Source organism: Equus przewalskii, chromosome 1 (genome assembly GCF_037783145.1).
Source record: "Equus przewalskii isolate Varuska chromosome 1, EquPr2, whole genome shotgun sequence".
In the NCBI taxonomy this organism is placed as follows: domain Eukaryota; kingdom Metazoa; phylum Chordata; class Mammalia; order Perissodactyla; family Equidae; genus Equus; species Equus przewalskii.
The window spans coordinates 96862307-96879740 of NC_091831.1; the positions used below are offsets into that span (position 1 = coordinate 96862307).

Sequence of the window (17434 nt, forward strand, 5' to 3'; positions counted from 1 at the left end):
GAATTTAAGTTGGATATGTGAGTAGAGAGGAGGGGAACTGATACAATGAAAGGTATGAGATTTGCATTAGTCCATTCTAGCCCACGGACACACAAAAAGGACCCTTGAATGAGCGATGATTTTTAGGATCCTAAATGCAGAGACAATTGGAAAAGAGGCTTTCGAACTTCCGAGCTTCTTGCTGCTGTTGCTCAGGAAGGGAAAGAAGTGAGAGACGTCTTCCGGTTCATTTCTCGGCTGCTGCCATCCACCCGCCCTCCATTGGCTTCCTGTGCAGTAGCTACTTGAGGGAAGAGAGGACTAAGGGAAAATAACAAAATCTTCCTAACGTGACCTGGGAGCTCTTTCCCTTTCTTTTTGTGGTGACATTTTGGTGGATTCCAAGTCTCCCAGATCCCTCAGTCCTGTTTTTCCTGTTACTGGTGGGGATTGCCTCCAGCCACCGACAACATGATAGGGCCTTGTTGACCTCAGATTCCCAAGCCCACCCATGTTTACTGTCACAGGAACACTGACCATCCCCAAGGTAACAGAGATGTCCTTCTGGCTTTATTTTGACTGGGGAATGTTTTCCTTTTGTAGCACAATTACAGAGATCTACTACAATAGCCAACTTTTATACTGACAAGCAAGCATCAAGGCCAGAATGTGCTTTTAATGTGCTTCACATAAATGCTCCCAGATATCAGTGCCAGAAGGTGAGATTTTGAATTTTAGACAGAAATTGACTTCCTGCATTTCAGTTCAGCTGACATGAACTCAGCTGGGATCCAAACTGACAGACATTCCACGTCAGGTCTTAACTATGCATGAAGACAATAGAAAGCACTAGAGAATTCCACGACATTCATCTCCCCCCCTCCCCCCCAGCAATCCCAGCCTAAGTGGAGTGGTACCATCCACACCCAGATCCTTCATGCCTTCATTTTGGTTAGGCTGATGGAACAAAGATGGCAATTGCCTGGTGAGCTGTTACTGCTCCTCCTCAAATCCATGACAGACTCTGCTATTTAGACACAGCCCACTTTCCTGCTGAGCTCAAATATGATCTCAGAATCCTTCTACCCATACATATGAGTTGTCACTTGTAATGGAGCCTATTTGCCCTCCTTGTTCTAAGATTCTCTAGATCTCTAGAACTTGCTCCTTTCCAAGTAATTTCTGCATGTTCATAATGACTTTCTTACTTCTTCTGAACTCATAGAAATGATGCCAGCACTGGGGAAGTTTTAAGATCAATTGTGCAAAAAGGGCATTTCTATGAAATACCAATAAAGGTATTTGGGGAGGAGTCAGTTGACCTTGAATGGGCTTCAGCTCATGTGTGTGGTCAAATGTACATCAGTGACTCTCAACAGGAGGCGATTGTGACCTCCTAGGGGACATTTGTCAGTGTCTAGAGACAATTTTGTTCATTACAATTGGGGATGCTACTGGCATCTGGTGAGTCAAGGCCAGAGATGCTGCTAAAACATCCTGAAATGCACAGTATAGTCCTCAGCAATAAAGAATTATCTGGTCCAAAATGCAGTAGTGTCAAGTTTGAGAAACCCTGGTAAACATTAGGGCTGAGTATTTCAGGGTAGAAAAAACATAAAGAACCTCTCATCCAACTCTCTCCTGTTATAAAGAACCTAAGGTCCAGACAAAAGTCTGTGTAGACAGCTCAGCATAATCAGCAAATAACCCAATACATCCTTCTGATGGGACAATAAAACCTGTCTTAAATGCGGAGGGCAGCAGGCTATCCGTTCCCTAAGAGTCTATTAGTATAGGAAATAGAGATCAGAACTACAAATGTTCGATGCATGGGATGTTGGATTCAGGTAGTAGGGGGTGGTATTGCCATTCTTACACGTGTAAATATTAGAAGTCATTTGTTCATCTGCAAGTTTAGTCCACAAATATTTATTTCAGGCTCTTTATTGTGCTGACGCAAGTAATACAACTCTCAGCAAAGACGACCCTTTCCTGTAATAGTTTGCAGTCAGCTGAGAGAGACACACAACAGCACTTTCGATACAGGTAATCAATGCTGAGACGGGAGAGCCGATGGGGGCATAGACGAGCGGCATCCAACCTGGTCTTATAGTCATGGAAGGTTTTTTCAGAGGAAATGATGTCTGAGTTGAGTTCTAAAGGGAGAGCAGAAGTCAGAAACTCGAAGAGCTGAGCCCCCAGCAGAGCATGCTCAGTTTGTTAAGCACTGCCAGTGTGTTGAAAATCTGCCTAAATGTTCTAAGCCTGAATTAGTCGGTATTTGCACTGGCTATTGGTTTCTCTTGGGCCCACGCATCATGTTTCATATGGACATAGTTAATAACGGGCTTGTGACTCAGATTTTTCGACATGGTAGGTACACTGTATATCAGGACACTCAACTCTAAGTTTACAGGGTGAGAAAGGGGTGTGGAAGGTGAGCCAGCCTTTCTCAGCTCCCAGGGCTCTCTTCCTGTGAAACATCGGGCCTCTACTGCCAAGGCAGGGCTGGGGGAATGCAAGGGAGAGCTCTTGTCCCAAGGCACGGCATTCACAGGCAGGCTTACCCAGCCATTCTCAGCACTGTCACTTCTTGCAATCCAAGAACTCACTCACCTTTTTTCATCAAACACCTGGCATTATAATCAGGAGCGACAGAGTGAGCAAGGAAAAATAGGAATCAAGACATCAAACCTGAGGCAAGTTCAGTCTTAAGGATGAACCGTTCTTTCCCCATAACCCGCAGCTAACACTTTTCCATGCCCTCCTGTCTCAACGGCTTCAGGACCTCTCACTCTGCACTCCCAACCCCCTCGAACCACCTTCACTCTACCCGCAGGTCACAAAGCTGTGGATAGACTTGTGTATTGTATCAAGTTCCAATAAACCAAATAAACTCAAGCTTCAGGTTTTTTTCTTCCATCTACAAAGAGAAGGGCTACGTGATACGGCCCTTTCTCTGTGCTTATAGTTGACAGAGATGTATGGTTGGGAGGAGAAGGTGTTTTTATTTTTATTTATTTATTTATAAGTTTTATTAAAGTTCACGTATTACCCACAGGCCTCAGGCTCCCTACAGAGAAACAAATATCACAATTGAAGCAGCTGGTTTCCAAGGTGCCAAATTAAAATAGATGAAGAGGTAAGGAGGGGAAAAAAAAATAAAAACATTAAGTGGAGACTTCTTCAGTCCCAAGTGCCTGGTGCCTTCTATTATATTGCACACACAGGAAATTGACTCCCAATGTAATTAGACCAGGGCTACTAGGCAAAAAAAAAAAAAAAAAAAAAAAAAAAAAAAATCCTCAAGTTATTCAGACCCCCAGAGCTATTCTTTTGCAATCACTCAAGTAACTGAGAAAAGAGCTAACTATTTAATATAAACTTATCAGCATCTATACTGCCCAAGCAATTCCCAACACTTCACTTGCTCAAGAATACAGAGTCAAGAGTTGAGTTGGGAATGAAATGCAAGAATCCTGCTTCCCCCCCACTGTCATAACCTTTTCTTCCATACGATAATCCCACTGGAACCTGGAGTTCTTTCCAACAGTCCTTAATGGCTGCTGGTCCTGTTAGAAGGAGCTAGAGTGCCCCAGGTCTGCAGTAGACAACATACTTCTTTTAGAGTCAATGACCCGGTGGCATTATGTACCAACACGCACACATGGGGAGAGGTATTAACTCTCTCTTTGTAGCCCTGTGCTTGGAACAGCCATAATATTCTCCATCTCATCCCAAAGATCCCAGAATGACTCTATTGCTTTCCAGGTTGAAAATGTGCCACAGAAACAGAAGAATGTCCTTCACTGAACTCATAGGGGAAAGAAAGAACCACTTTTCAAAAGAGGTGCTTACTGGATTTCAGCAATGCTGCCAGAACTTCAGTGGCTGCCCTGGGGAAAGAGAAAGAAAAGCGAAAAAGTCAATATTCAATGGTCTTTTTGTCAGCCCATGCATCCCGTAGCTCGCTTGCTCATTGCTGCCACCTAACTGCCCCATTATTAACCAGGTAGCAGGCATTCTATTGATTCTAGCGCTGGCCATTAAAGAGGCATAAATGTAGAAATCACACTGAGGGAAGCGTCCGTCTTGTAAACGGGTCTCAGGAGTCCCCTGTGCTGCTGAAAATCTCTCTTCCTCCCGCTCTTGCTCCCACCTTCCACCAACGTCCTACACTGTGCTCCTCGTTTTTCTATTGCTCGCACCGGCCAGAGCTCCTGTCAGTCTCCTGATTTAACCTAGAAGCCCTGGGGACTCTGGAGGATGGGATGGGAGGACGTGGGACCTGATGGCTGAGTGAGTGCAGCAATGCCGTGCAAACTTGAGACACTCGTGCCACGGGAGACACACTGGAAAACATTCATACAGTGCAAAGCAAGGTTGGTTCCTCAGGGTGAAAAACACTTGTCGCATTTTTCCTTCCAAATTCATTGTTTTCTTCCATGGAGGAATTTCACAGGCTTTGTAGCAATGGGAGGCATATAAGAATGAAATCGCCTTTGGTCCACGTGTTAGCGACCTTCAGTCTGTCCCCTGAGCCTGAGAAGGTCACACAAAGAACCACTCACTAGGCAAAAGAAAACTTCAAGGCAATGGGGACACTATGGTGTGATTCTAGGATGGACAGTTTTATTTGCTTTTTTTTTTTTCAAAGAATAGAAATATTCTGCACAGCCCTAGTAACTTATCCTTAAAGCCTGTTAGACAATGATCTGTTGCCAGCACCCCTCTGAGGGTTGGGCAAACAGGCCAAAGAGGTTGGATCACCCTTCCAAGATTACGCAGACATGTGAGCAGACCTGGGACCCCAAACCTAGGAATCTCATTTCCCACCTCTGTTTCTTCCCCATCTGTTGATCTCCAGAATCTCTCTCACACTTGCCCTGCCCTGGCCTCTGCCAAGTTGTAAGAGACAATTCTCTTTGTGATATATTATCTAATAACGAGCAATAAAGCCCGCAGTAAAAAAGAACAATAATAATAAGTGAACACATAAAAATAAACGAAAATTAAAATAGAAATTAGGCCCTCGAGACATCACTGTTTCCCGTAACCTACAGGGGAGTCCTGGAACAGCAGTGGCCTGAATCTCATAGGTCCCAGTGCAAACCCATGGCTGGGAGGACCTCCAGCTCCACGAGACCAACACAACTGCAGAGCAGTCATAAAGAAAGTGAGGCTAGTTTTCATTGATGGACTCTTTCATTTATCCTTCTCAACCATGGTTTCCTTTAATCAGCTTTCACCTTCTTGAGCCCCACTCCTTTATAACCCCACATTGTTGGGCGACAGTGGATTTAAGAAGGAACACATTGAAAGTATTGCTGGGCGTCCCAGCCAGTGTGGAGAACCTGGGAGTCACGGTGCACAAGGCCTGGCTTGGGCTGGGGTGAGATGAAAATCAATATTTTGGGGAAAAGCAGAGTAGCCACATTAAGTTTATCAAAGAGAAGCAGAGAAGAAGGAAACCACGGAAGCATGAACAGAAAGAATGAGGATGTTCCAAGCAAAGTGCCTAGCCCCATCCTAGATAACAGGCCAGGTCTATAAGGGCAACCCTACGTTTCTGATTTGCATGGCACTTTTGCTTTGGGGAGTTCATTAATGAGGGGATGATCCATTAGATAATAGTTTTATGAGGGTAGACTAGTGGTGGGGAGGGAGAGGCAGCAGGCAGACCAGTTAGGAGGATTTGAAGTGACAAGGGTCCCAACCGAAAGAGTGGCAAGGAGGAAGAAGGGAAAGAGATGGTGAAAGGAAGGTTTAGAGACCTGTTACTCAAAGCCTGCATCTCCCACCAGCAGCTTCACATTTTCTGGGAGCCAAACAGAAATGCAGACTCTCAAGCCCCATTTCTGGCCTGCTGAATCAGAACCTTTATTCCAACAGATAATTCATAAGCACTGTAATGTTGGAGAATAATCAGTTTAGAGGACAGCATCAATATGGTTTGGTTACTCCTTGATGTTGAGAGGAAGATCCAGGTGACTCCCGGATCTCAACCCTCTAGAAAGTATCAAACAGTATGATAACCGAACAAGTAAGCATGAATCCAAAGAGTGACATCATATGGCAGAAAATACATAATAAGTGCCATATTAGTCAAAGAGGTAAGGCTGATTCCTGAATAACTAGAAAATATTTATTTCTCTATAGTTCCTAATTGGGGGATCAATGTGTAGTGTGGCAGACAGCACATTTAGGGCAATGATGGACATAAGTTTTGAGACCATAGCCCAGTACTCTAAAGACTTCAGATTCGATTCCATAGGCAATAAGAAGCCATTCAACCTTTTTGATCAAGGGGGTATGGTGGCAAGGATGGAAAAGTAAGAGGAAGGTTGTGAGCAAAGAATTAATAAGACCAAATGATAGGGTAGACTGATACCCTAAAATTTTTAGCCAAGGTAAATGGGAGAACAAGAAAGCCATTAATTGACTAAGGAGGAAAATTGAGGTGTTTAGAAAAGAAAACGATTTTTATTTGGGACATGATGGGGACAAAGCTGCATGGAACTACTGAGAATGCTGCTGGAAGCATAGATGCAGAATTCTGGAGAGCATCCCAAGTTGGGGATATATATTTACAAATCACTACAGGAGCAACAGTCGTTGTAGCCACAGGAACTGGTGATATATGTGAGGAAATTCAATCAAGAGCAGAACAGAGGGCTGGCCCAGGAAGGCATCTGCTCCAGACGGAAGGAACCCCTAAAGGATTCAGAGAACGTGCAGTCGAGGAAGTAGGAGGAAACCTGGGGGGGAGTTGGTTTTGAAAGTGAAAGTCACTAGATTTTCTAGGCACAGTGTTTTTCACACTGCAGGTTGTGACCCAATAGTGGATTATAAAATCAATATAATAGGTATTGACTAGCTTTGTTAATGAAATTGGATAAACTGGAATGGAGTCGAATATATCGGAGTCATCTCATATAGCAAAGGTTAGCAGTGATCTGAGAAACTTTCATTTCAAGGCACATACACACATATGTGCCTACTGGGAATGTGATGTAAATATTTTCCTTAAAAAAAAAACTTTTAAAGATGTTGCTTAAGGCGTAGTGTCCACATAAGATCTGAACAAGAATAAACATCTGGAGTCAACTAATGAACCAATGAGCAAACAAAGCATTTGGTCTCCCACGTGGTGCTGGGATCCAGGCACTGAGCCACTCATGTGAATGTCACCAAGAGGCTCTAGTTTTGGTCCACTTGATGGATAAATGTCTACAATGCTGGTCCACTATCTGAGCATTGCACTCTGCTTCTCTCCTGCTCCCCTAGTGTAACACTAAGAAGGTAAAATCCATCAGAACTGGGGAAACTACTTTGTTAACCAATGGTTAATCCCACACAAGGCAAAAATTTAAGCAGCTAAAGTTGAAATGAGAAAGAACATATTCAATTACTTCCACTCCAAGAAAGCAAGCCCACTGCATTGAGTGAGTAAACTAGGACCCCAAAGTTAATACCTTTGGGCTGCTAGACTGCTCCCTGCTGGACACAGACCTCCAGCATCCATAGTTCTGGGAGTTCCATTGATTCAATAGAAGAAGGGTTTTGAGAGGGGACTGTTTTCTTAAAGTTTAAACCCATACCATCATCGCACATTGTTCAAGCTTCCCGATGGGATGTCCATGTAGGATTGAAAGTAGAAATGCCTCCTCCATTGACTTTCCCAGAGTTTACATTACTGAATGGATCATTTAATAAATTCTGCAGAGCATCCTGCTTCCAGAGAATGAGAATAACATTCAAAGGCGAAGCAAAAAAGCCTCCACCCTATGCATTTTCACAATGTGGTGGGATAATTCTGTTGAGATTCTAGAGGTCACAGGCTACTTCTCTTCTCCTCCTCAGAAAAAGCTAAGCTTAAGCCATTGGCATATTTATAAACATTCTCTTGTCAAGAATTTAGCAAAAAGCCACAGAATTGCAACAATTCAATTTATTCCTTCAAGTAAAAATAAACTTTAAGTGCTTTTACCATAGTCTTTAATAATTATCACCATTATCTGGGGAGCCCCAGAAATGCCAAGCATTGTGCTGTGTCCTACATACATGATTATACATCACAGTTAATCTTCACAGGAATGCTGAAGGGTGAAATTATTAGTCCCATTTTACAAATGGTAACAATGAAGTTCACAAAGGTTAAATAACCCATGTAAGTTCCAGCAGCTAGCAACAGGCAGCACTGAGGCACAAGTCTACATCTGTCTGATTCTAGATCTAGTGCTCTTAAAGTCTTCTCTCTACTTTTAACATAGTTCTAGAAAGAATCTAAAATCTCTCTCAGTGTAATTTCTTCATCATTCAAATAAGAGTTCTACAGTTCAAGTGGTTACGTGACCGGTACAAGGTCACGGGATTAATACGTCACAGAGCCAGTGAAACAAACAATTTCAGCTTGAGTCCAGTGCTTGGCTCAGGGTTCTATATGGAACAGTTTAGCTGAAGCTTGAGAGGATTTAGATGTTCAGAGGTAGTCATGGAGACATGGAGAGAGAACTCAATTGGTAGCAAGCCACAGATGTCTTTGAATGCCAGGGCTGAGTTGCCAAATTAAAAATTAGAGGGCTTTATGTTTGCAGCTTGGAGCTGCCACTTTTGTGATCTTGGGTTCTAGGTTTACTTGATCCCTCCAAAGCTCATAGTTCCTTGGCTGTAAAGTAGATATAATAAGATCTAACTGATGGGATAGTGTAGGGAGTGAGGGAAGCAAAAATTAAACTAAAAGTCTACCACAGTCCCTGAAACATTCACTTGAATGGCATCATTGGTAGAACCAGTACAGAGCAAGGAAGTGAGATCTAATCTCTGTATACGTATTTGCAGATGGTAAACTGACAGGATTGTCATTTGCCAGTCAGGAGAGGTCCCTGGAGAAAAACGGATTGCTATTCCCAGATACAGGACCAAACTATCTCATAGAAGTCAAATGTTCTGCAGCCCAGATGGCCTAGATATAGCAACTGCCATCTATCTTAGTTATCTATTGCTACGTAATAAATTCCCACAAACTTAGCAGCTTAAAACCACACTCATTTATTATCTCACAGTGCCTGTGAGGTCAGAATCCCATGGCTTAGCTAGGTTCCCTGCTTATGGTCTTAGAAGGCTGTAATCAAGGCATCAACCAGGGCTGAGTCTTCATCTGAAGGCTTGGCTGGGGAAGAGTGTGCTTCCCAATTCAAACAGGCTATTGGCAGAATCCATTTCTTTGCAGGAGGAAGGCTGAGGGCCCTGACTTCTTTCTGTCTGTCAGCTAAAGACCTCTCACAGCTCCTAGAGGCTTTTTGGAGTTCCTAGAAGCCACTGACTATTTCTTGCAGTGTGGGCTTCTCCAATCTGACTGCTTACTTCATCAACAAGAAGAGTTTCTATAGCATGTATGTATGCAAGACAAAGTCTCATATAACAAACATTATCATGGGGGGAACAAGCACTCACTTTTGCTATAGAATAAGTCCCAGCCCTTGCCCACAATCAAGGCATGAACACGAGGCATGAACACCAGGAGGTGAGGATCACGGGAGGGCCATCTTAAAGTCTGTAGACCACCCAAAGATTCTTGCAATTTTTAGCATTCAGCTACCAGGATCCTAATATTCTCTTTGTCAAGACATGATCCTCTCCAGTTTCCCTTTCCTAGAAAATGGAACTACCACTTTCCCAGAAACTGAGCATGCATCCTTCTCATCTATTTGCCTTTACCATCTAGATCTCACCACACACTCAAACACCCCCATTCTAACTCCTAGAGTGCTCTTAAGTTGTCCATTCCTTTTGCATGCTGCTGTTTTCACCCTAGTTCAAGCACAAGGGGGCTTGGTACTTCACTGAGAAATGTAATTTCGAGAGTTATTGGTCCTTGGTTGAAATTTACATTTTAATTTCCTGTATAATAAATGCATGTGAGCTGCATAATTATTTTAGATATATTAGAAAATACAGTTAAGCATTAAAAAAGTGGAATAAATTAAAACCACCCAACTATCCCTCACCTAGCTACTGCTCTAGCTCCAGAACTCATCCATCCATATCCACTCTAGGTCCCCCTCAAACTGTTCCTCAGGCTGCAACTAGAGTGATCTTCTCCAGAAGAACATCTCAGAAGGGCCCCCTCACACGGCTACCTCCACACCCACTCTTGCTCTTGGGTACAAATCCAAATCTGAAACATGATCCAGAAGCCTCTATCAAGGCTGGCTGCTGCCACCCCTCCAGCCTTGTCTCACACCAAGGGTGAGACTGCCACCCCTCTGGCCTTTGGCCAAGCCCTGAAGCATGTTCCCATCACTTGTCCTTTGTCCTTGCTAATGCCACAGCCTAAAATGCTTCCTGTCCTCCCCTCCCCCTTCACCTGAGCTCATACTTCACCCTTCGTAGCCTAACTTAGGTGTCACATCCTCAGGAAAGACGTTCTTGACCCCTAGTCCAGGTCCAGGTCCTTTTTGGGTATGTTCATCCGTATTTTCTCCTTTTCTCATTGCTTAATTAAAATCGTAATTATTCACTCAGTTGTGGGATTATTTTATTAATGTCTGTCTCCCCTTCCAGTCTGCGAACTCCAGAAAACAGGAAATGTTTCCTTTTGTATTACTCTACCCCCACCATTTAATATTATTTGAATACAGAACACCATCAGATATTTGTTGAACCTTTTCCAAAAATCAGGCTCTGGCCCAGGACTCTTATTTTCGTTATTCATTTATTCAACAAATATCCATTGAGTGCCTATTACATGCTGGCATAAACTGATAAACCAAAGATTCTTCCACTCAAACAGGTTAGGGCTAGGGTGAAGGAAACAGTTAAAAGACAATGATTATTTTTGAATAATACATTAAATAAGTATTCTAAAATGTGATAAATGCCATGAGAAAAAAAGAAAAAGTAAGAACAAGGTAAAGAGATCAGATGTGCAAGGATGGGTTGCAAGTTTTAAAAGGTTGGCTGGAGTAGGCCTCATGGAGAAGGCAACATCTGAACAAAGACGTGAAGGAGGGAAGGAAGTTGCCATATGACTATGAGAAGGAAGTGTGTGCAGACACTCTAAGATGACAATAGGCATGATCTGTTCAAGGAACGGCAAGCTGGACAGGGCTGCTGGAGTCCAAAGGATGAGAGGAGAGGAGTAAGAGCTGAGATGAGGAGTAACAGGGTACCATTCATGCAGGGCCTGGAAAGCACTGCAAAGGCCTTCACTTCATTCCAAATGAAGGATTTTCAGCAATGACCTAACACGTTTTAAGATTTCTCTGGCTACTCTACTTTTTCAAAAGAAAACAAAAAAGGACTCTAAGGAAGCAATAGTAGAAACCAGAGACAGACCAGAGTAGAAACCAGTAGAAAGCAATGTGGAACAAACCAAATACAGCAACAAATAAAAAGGATTATATACAATGGTCAAGTGGGATTTGCCCCAGGCATGCAGGGTTGGTTTAACATCTGAAAATCAACCAATGTAATAATCCACCTTAATAACACGATAAAGCACAAAAACCACATCATCATCTCAATAGACCCAGAAACAGCATTTGGTAAAATCCATCACATTTTCACAATAAAAACACTCAACACTCCAGGAAAAAAAAAGAACTTCCTCCACCTGATAAAGGGATCTGCTTAAAACCCACAGCTAACATGATACTTAATGGAGAAAGACCGAGCGCTTTCCCCCTACCATCAGGAACAAGATAAGGTTGTCTGTTCTCACCACCTCTGATCAACACTGTACCTGAGGTTCTAGCCAGGACATTTAGGAGTGAATGAATGAATGAATAAATAAATAAATGGCATGCAGATTGGAAAAGAGGAAGTAAAACTATCTCTATTTATAGATGGCTTGGTCTTGAAGATAGAAAGTCTTAAAGAATCCACTTAAAAACTATCAGAACTAATAAACAAGTTCTGCAGTGTCCCCACAATAAAAGATCAATACACAAAAATCAATTATATCTCTGTACACTAGCAATGAATATTTCGAAATGAAATTTAAAATGGCAATCTCACTTACAACAGCAGCAAAAAGGAGAAAATTCGTAGTAATAAATTTAACCAAAGAAACCCAAGGCTTTTACACTGAAAACTAGAAAACACTGTTGAAAAAAAATTAAAGAAGATCAAAAGGAATAGAAATCACCGAAATGTCAGCTGTCACCTACTACTGCTCTAGCCCCAGAACCGATGAATCCATATCCACTCTAGGTCCCCTTCATACAGTTCTTGAAGGTACACCTGGAGTGATCTTCTCAAGAAGAACATGGATACTTTTTAAATTTAGAGCTAACAGGATTTCTTGACAGCTGGCTATGAGAAGTAACATTAGCTCTGTTATTTCTCAGAACAATCCCCATTTCACAGATGAAGGGATGGATCAAGGTAGATGAACCTGCCTGAAGCAACATTAGAAAGTGGCAGAGCTGGAACTTGGCCATGAGTCTGTCTGACCCCACCATCTGGGCACTTACTCCCAACCACCGGCAGCAAGTGGAGCACTGGGGCCAACGAGCTTCTTCAGGGAGTTTTCAGAAAGAAGGAAGAAGGTGGCCCTAGAATTTAACCCTCTCTAGAGTTTTGGGATACAGGGGTGTAGTAGCAGAAACAGAAAGTGGAAAAAAAAAAGAAGTTATCTAAATAACAGGTGGATAAAGCAGGAGGACCTTTACGAGGGATGGAACACATTGCCTGCAGAGCATGGCGCCCAGAACGCCATCTGGTACCGTCCCGGCCTCCTGCCGGGCTTGAGAGGGAATACATAGTGGGATGAATAAAAGTGTACACACACACAAACACGCACACACACAAGGCCAGCTTACCAAGGAAAATAGATGACAAATGGATCTTGCTCATCACCATTTTCAAGGGAGAAAGAAGAAAATGGAAATGGAAACTGAGATGGCTCTTGCACAGTGAAAGAAAAAAAAATGTGAACATATGGCTCAAAGGTCGAACCAGACCCTGTGCCCAGCATGGAACTTGTCCATTTTTCTCTGGGAAAAAAAAAAAAAAAAAAACAGACAAAAAACTCCCCTCCTCCCCACTCTATCCAGATGCTGTCAAAGACAGCTTGTGGGAGCCATCATCAATCACGGAATCATGGGAAGTTTTTATAAGAGAAATTGAAACCCCGACCTCAGATTGGTTTGGCTAGTAACCCTCAGCAGGGAGAGTGACAGAGGGTGCTCCCTCCTGACCCAGGGAACGAGGAGCTCAGCTCTGCACTCTAGGCTGGGAGGACCAACCCCACCTGCTCTGTCATAAGCAGCAACTCTGCAAAGGGAAAATGGTTTTGAAGTACTTCCAAATCCATGGGCAACAGCATTAGGAGCAAGGACTCAGACAAAAGCTTTTGAGGATCCATCCCCAAGACCAGGATGGGAAAGGCTAATGTCTGGGGAGGCAGTGGGAAGCCGAGCGGGGATTCCAATTAGCTCTCACAAACAGGGGAGTGTCTTTCCACATATGGGTGTGACTCTTGAGTTAGCACTTAAAGCGAATATTTCCCTTGAGTTTCCTTAAATTATTCATGAAGTACAATATACATGAATGTGTCACTGCAATCCTCTACTGTAATACGTATATATAAATGTATAATGAGTATACCATATAATTATGCATATATATGCAAAATAAAATGTTACCGAATGTTCGCTGTATTACTGTCGGAGAATAGTTGCTGTATCACACGTTCAGTTGAATTCTTGTAAGTTAAATGCTATGTATGATACAATCCACCCTTGAAATATCTGGAAGCACAAAAGGAAAGACGTGATATCCTATCTCATTGTATAGCACAGAGCAGGCACTCAACTGACATTTGCTGACTCAATGAATGAATAAAAGCGTATCTGATTTTGCTCCAGCTAAAGGGCAGGGCAAAGATAAGCCTGATCGTTATTCAGCGTGTTTGGCTAAGGTGTACCGGGGCCCCATACTTGGTAGTGAGGCTTAGAGCCCCCAGCACTGATGCAACCGGCACTTCAAAATGTTGTCGTTCGCAAGAAGACAAACACTGTGTGATTCTTCCCACTTCTGTGGGCTACCCAGAATGGGCCAATTCATAAAGACATAGGGAGACTGGAGGTAACCACGGGCTGAAGAGAAGGCCAATGGAGAGATCCTGATTAATGGTTACAGAGTTTTGTTTAGGGTAATAAAAAAGTTTTAGAAATAGATGGTGGTGATGGTTGCACATCACTGGGAATGTAATTAATGACACTGAATTGTACAGTTAAAAATGGTTAACATGGTAAATTTTATGAGTATTTTACTACCAAAAAATTGTCCTTGGATCTGATGATGTGTCATCTCTTCAAAAAACACTCAGGTCTTTTAGGAAAGAAGGCAAGGAGAGTGGCAAAGGCCTGCAAAGGGCTCCCTCACTCGCAGGACTTGGGAATAGCACCAGGAAAGTTCACCATCAACCACCCAGACTGTGACCCTCAAACTGGAGCGTGCATCCGAATGCCCCGAAGGGCTGGCTAACACATAGGGCTCCATCCCCCAAGCTTCTGACTCAGGAGGTGTGGGTTGGGGCCTCAGAAATTGTACTTCTAACAGCTTCTCAGGTGTTGCTGGTGCCGCTGGCCTACAAACCACTCTTACAAAACACAGACCTAGGCAGTAGGTGTTCCGTAGGTTTGGCTGAGGGACTTTCTCAGTTAGAAGTGAGGGGAGGACTCCTAAGCCATTTTTCTTTCAGCTCAAATGCTCAAGACCCTCAGTGATGCCACCCAACAGTGCCATGATTGCTGGACCTCCAAGCAAAGATTTCATAAACATCCCTCTCTCTTAACTGAAAAGATCCATGAGATTTCAGGGACTCTCCAAACTAGAATCAAAGGCTCCAGACAGCAGAAGCCTTATTAATTTGTGTCCATTTTAAAGCCTCACAGTGACTTGGTGCTCATCCCTTGATTGACAGGACTTACGCCTATGATTCCCAGCATCTGTGGAGTGTTTATCTCTTTTAGAAATCGAGGTCTTCATTCAAACTTAGATGATAGGGGACACTTGAGAAAAACATCAATCTCACTTCTTCAAAGGATTGCATTTATTACCAATAAAATCAAACATTGGCCATAACCTCCAAGAGAACCCCAGACACATAATGCTTCTTGAAATTCCCCTCATCCCATCGTGGTCTGGCATTTCTCCACAGGTTTGAACAAGCAGTTCTCCCATTCTCTAGAAAGCCTTCACTCCTTTTGTCTTTTTCCATCTGGCAAACTCCTACCCATCTGACAACAGCCAGCTCAAATTTCAGCTCCCCCATTACCTGAGTTCCGGCCTCTGTAACGTTCTTCCTCTGAGTTCTGATCACACTTTCTACTTTCTCTTATTATAGCATTTTCACAGTAACACGGACATCATCTATTTATATATCTAACTCCAGATTAGGCTAGAAGCTCTTTGAGGACAGAAATTATGTTACAATCTTTGAAGTCTGAGCACCTATCAGAGCAGCTGCTCCATAGTAATTTTAAAACATAAGTTTGGTGGGCAAATAAATTAATAGTAATAGGTTGCAACAGTCTTCTGCTAAACTTAAATATAGCTGAATCTTAATCCCACACTACCTCTAGATATCACATAAAGTAAGTCTCACATAGGTGAGCTTTTATTTTTTGAGAATACCAGGAGTGAGCCAGCCCTGACAGCCTAGGGGTTCAAGTTTGGCACGCTCTTCTTTGGCAGCCCAGGTTCAGTTCCTGGGGGCAAAACCATGCTACTCGTCTGTCAGTAGCCATGCTGTGGCAGCGGTTCACATAGAAGAAGCAGAAGATCTTACAACTGTACACAACTATGTACTGGGGCTTTGGGGTTGGGGGAAGAAGGAAAAAAAAAGGAGGAAGATTGGCAACACATGTTAGCTTAGGGCGAATCTTCCTTCACAAAAAGAAAGAATTCCAGGAGTGATTTGAAATAGTGAGAGGAAGGGCACAGGGCAAGGAAGATACTGAGTGGATAAGGGAGTATGGTGCTGGGCAGGTCACTTAGCTCCACTGAAAACTGGGCATAGCATGGGGATTCCTGTAGGTGGGTCAACAAGCTTGTAGTAAAGCTGCCAGTAGCGTCCACCTGCTTTTTTCGGGTTCCCTATAGAGACCTTGGCTGTTTTCCCAGACCACTGATCCACTCTAAATCTCATCCTTTAATCCTCATCAAGAAGTGCCATGAAAAGCTTAATGGCTTGCCTAGATTGCAAGCTGAAGAAATTTTTCTTCTGTTTACATGGTTTTGTTTCTTTTCCATTTGGAATTACTGAATCATTCATATCTGTTGTATCCTAAGCAAGTCTTTGCAAATTTCATGGATGGATGGATGGATGGATGGATGGATGAAAGGAAAGGAAGCATGAGAGATATGGGCTTCTCATTCAAAGTAAACTGATAACATGAATTCGCTTCCCTTCCTCCCAAAATTCCATTAATTTCATCCTGGAAATACAAAAACAAATAACTTCGTAATGGTGGGGGCAATGGAAGGGGGAAGTCATCAGCCAACCAAACGTTATAATACATTTTTGGAAGACAAGAAATAGAAGAAGTCCATTGACAAATGAAACAAAGTGCAAGAAGCCACAGCCCCCAAAATGGCTGTGGTGGAGTAGCAAAGGATGCTGAAGTACATGCAGAGGTCAAACTGTAATCAGAAACCCAGAAAGGCTGTGAGTCAAAATTCTATCCAACCATCCACCTTTATCTGAAATGCCACAGTTTCTTATTCTTGAGTAACATACAAATATCTTGTAAAGAAAAATACTATTCAGACTGCCAGCTTGGGAAACAATGACCTAAGAAATTAGTCTTATAAAAATATTTTCAACTATAAGTTATCACTTAAAGGACAAGTTTTATATATATCTTAGGTAAGATAGTACATTGTGACATTCAAGTGTAAGCACAATTTTTTTTAATTGTGTCAAGCTCTCAGACTCTTGAGAATATGTTGACCCTTGATTGACAAACACAGATATATACCACAAAGCATTTCCTAACACTCATATCCAGGTGTGAGTGCCTCAATTTTGCATTCCCCTCAGCATCTTGGTGCCTTCTATAGTAATAACTAAGTAGTAATTTATGCACTTGCCTCAGACCACTTATGCAATCTCAATCCTCTCCAGCGAAGGGATGCACCCAGGTAACCCTTGCAACACCTAACTCCAAGCCTTCGCATGTGGTAGGTCTCTATGGATGTTATCCAAATCAAAATTTCCCACAAGTTCCAAATATGTGGGGTGGAGAGCAATTTTTCCAGTATGATGGGGTAGCCTCTTTACTTGGGTTCTCAGAAACGTGTTGGGGAATAAGAGCATTGAACTTTTGCTATTTTAAGGACCATAAAATGTTACCCCATCATAATAGAAGGTTCTTCCCTGTTTTGAAAGCGAATTGGCAGTCAGTGGAATCACCGAGTATTCACAATGTGACAGGCTCTG

General features: G+C 42.7%; 1 protein-coding gene across 5 annotated transcripts in view; it reads right to left on the reverse strand.

Annotated features, from left to right (window-relative positions):
- AGBL1 (AGBL carboxypeptidase 1) overlaps nt 1-17434 on the reverse strand; it is a 754053-nt gene that overhangs the window by 622447 nt on the left and 114172 nt on the right. For all 5 annotated transcript variants that reach the window (XM_070618166.1, XM_070618156.1, XM_070618162.1 and 2 more), the window contains one exon: nt 3838-3875. In XM_070618166.1, coding sequence (XP_070474267.1) covers nt 3838-3875 — 38 coding nt within the window. The remainder of the gene's footprint in view (nt 1-3837; nt 3876-17434) is intronic.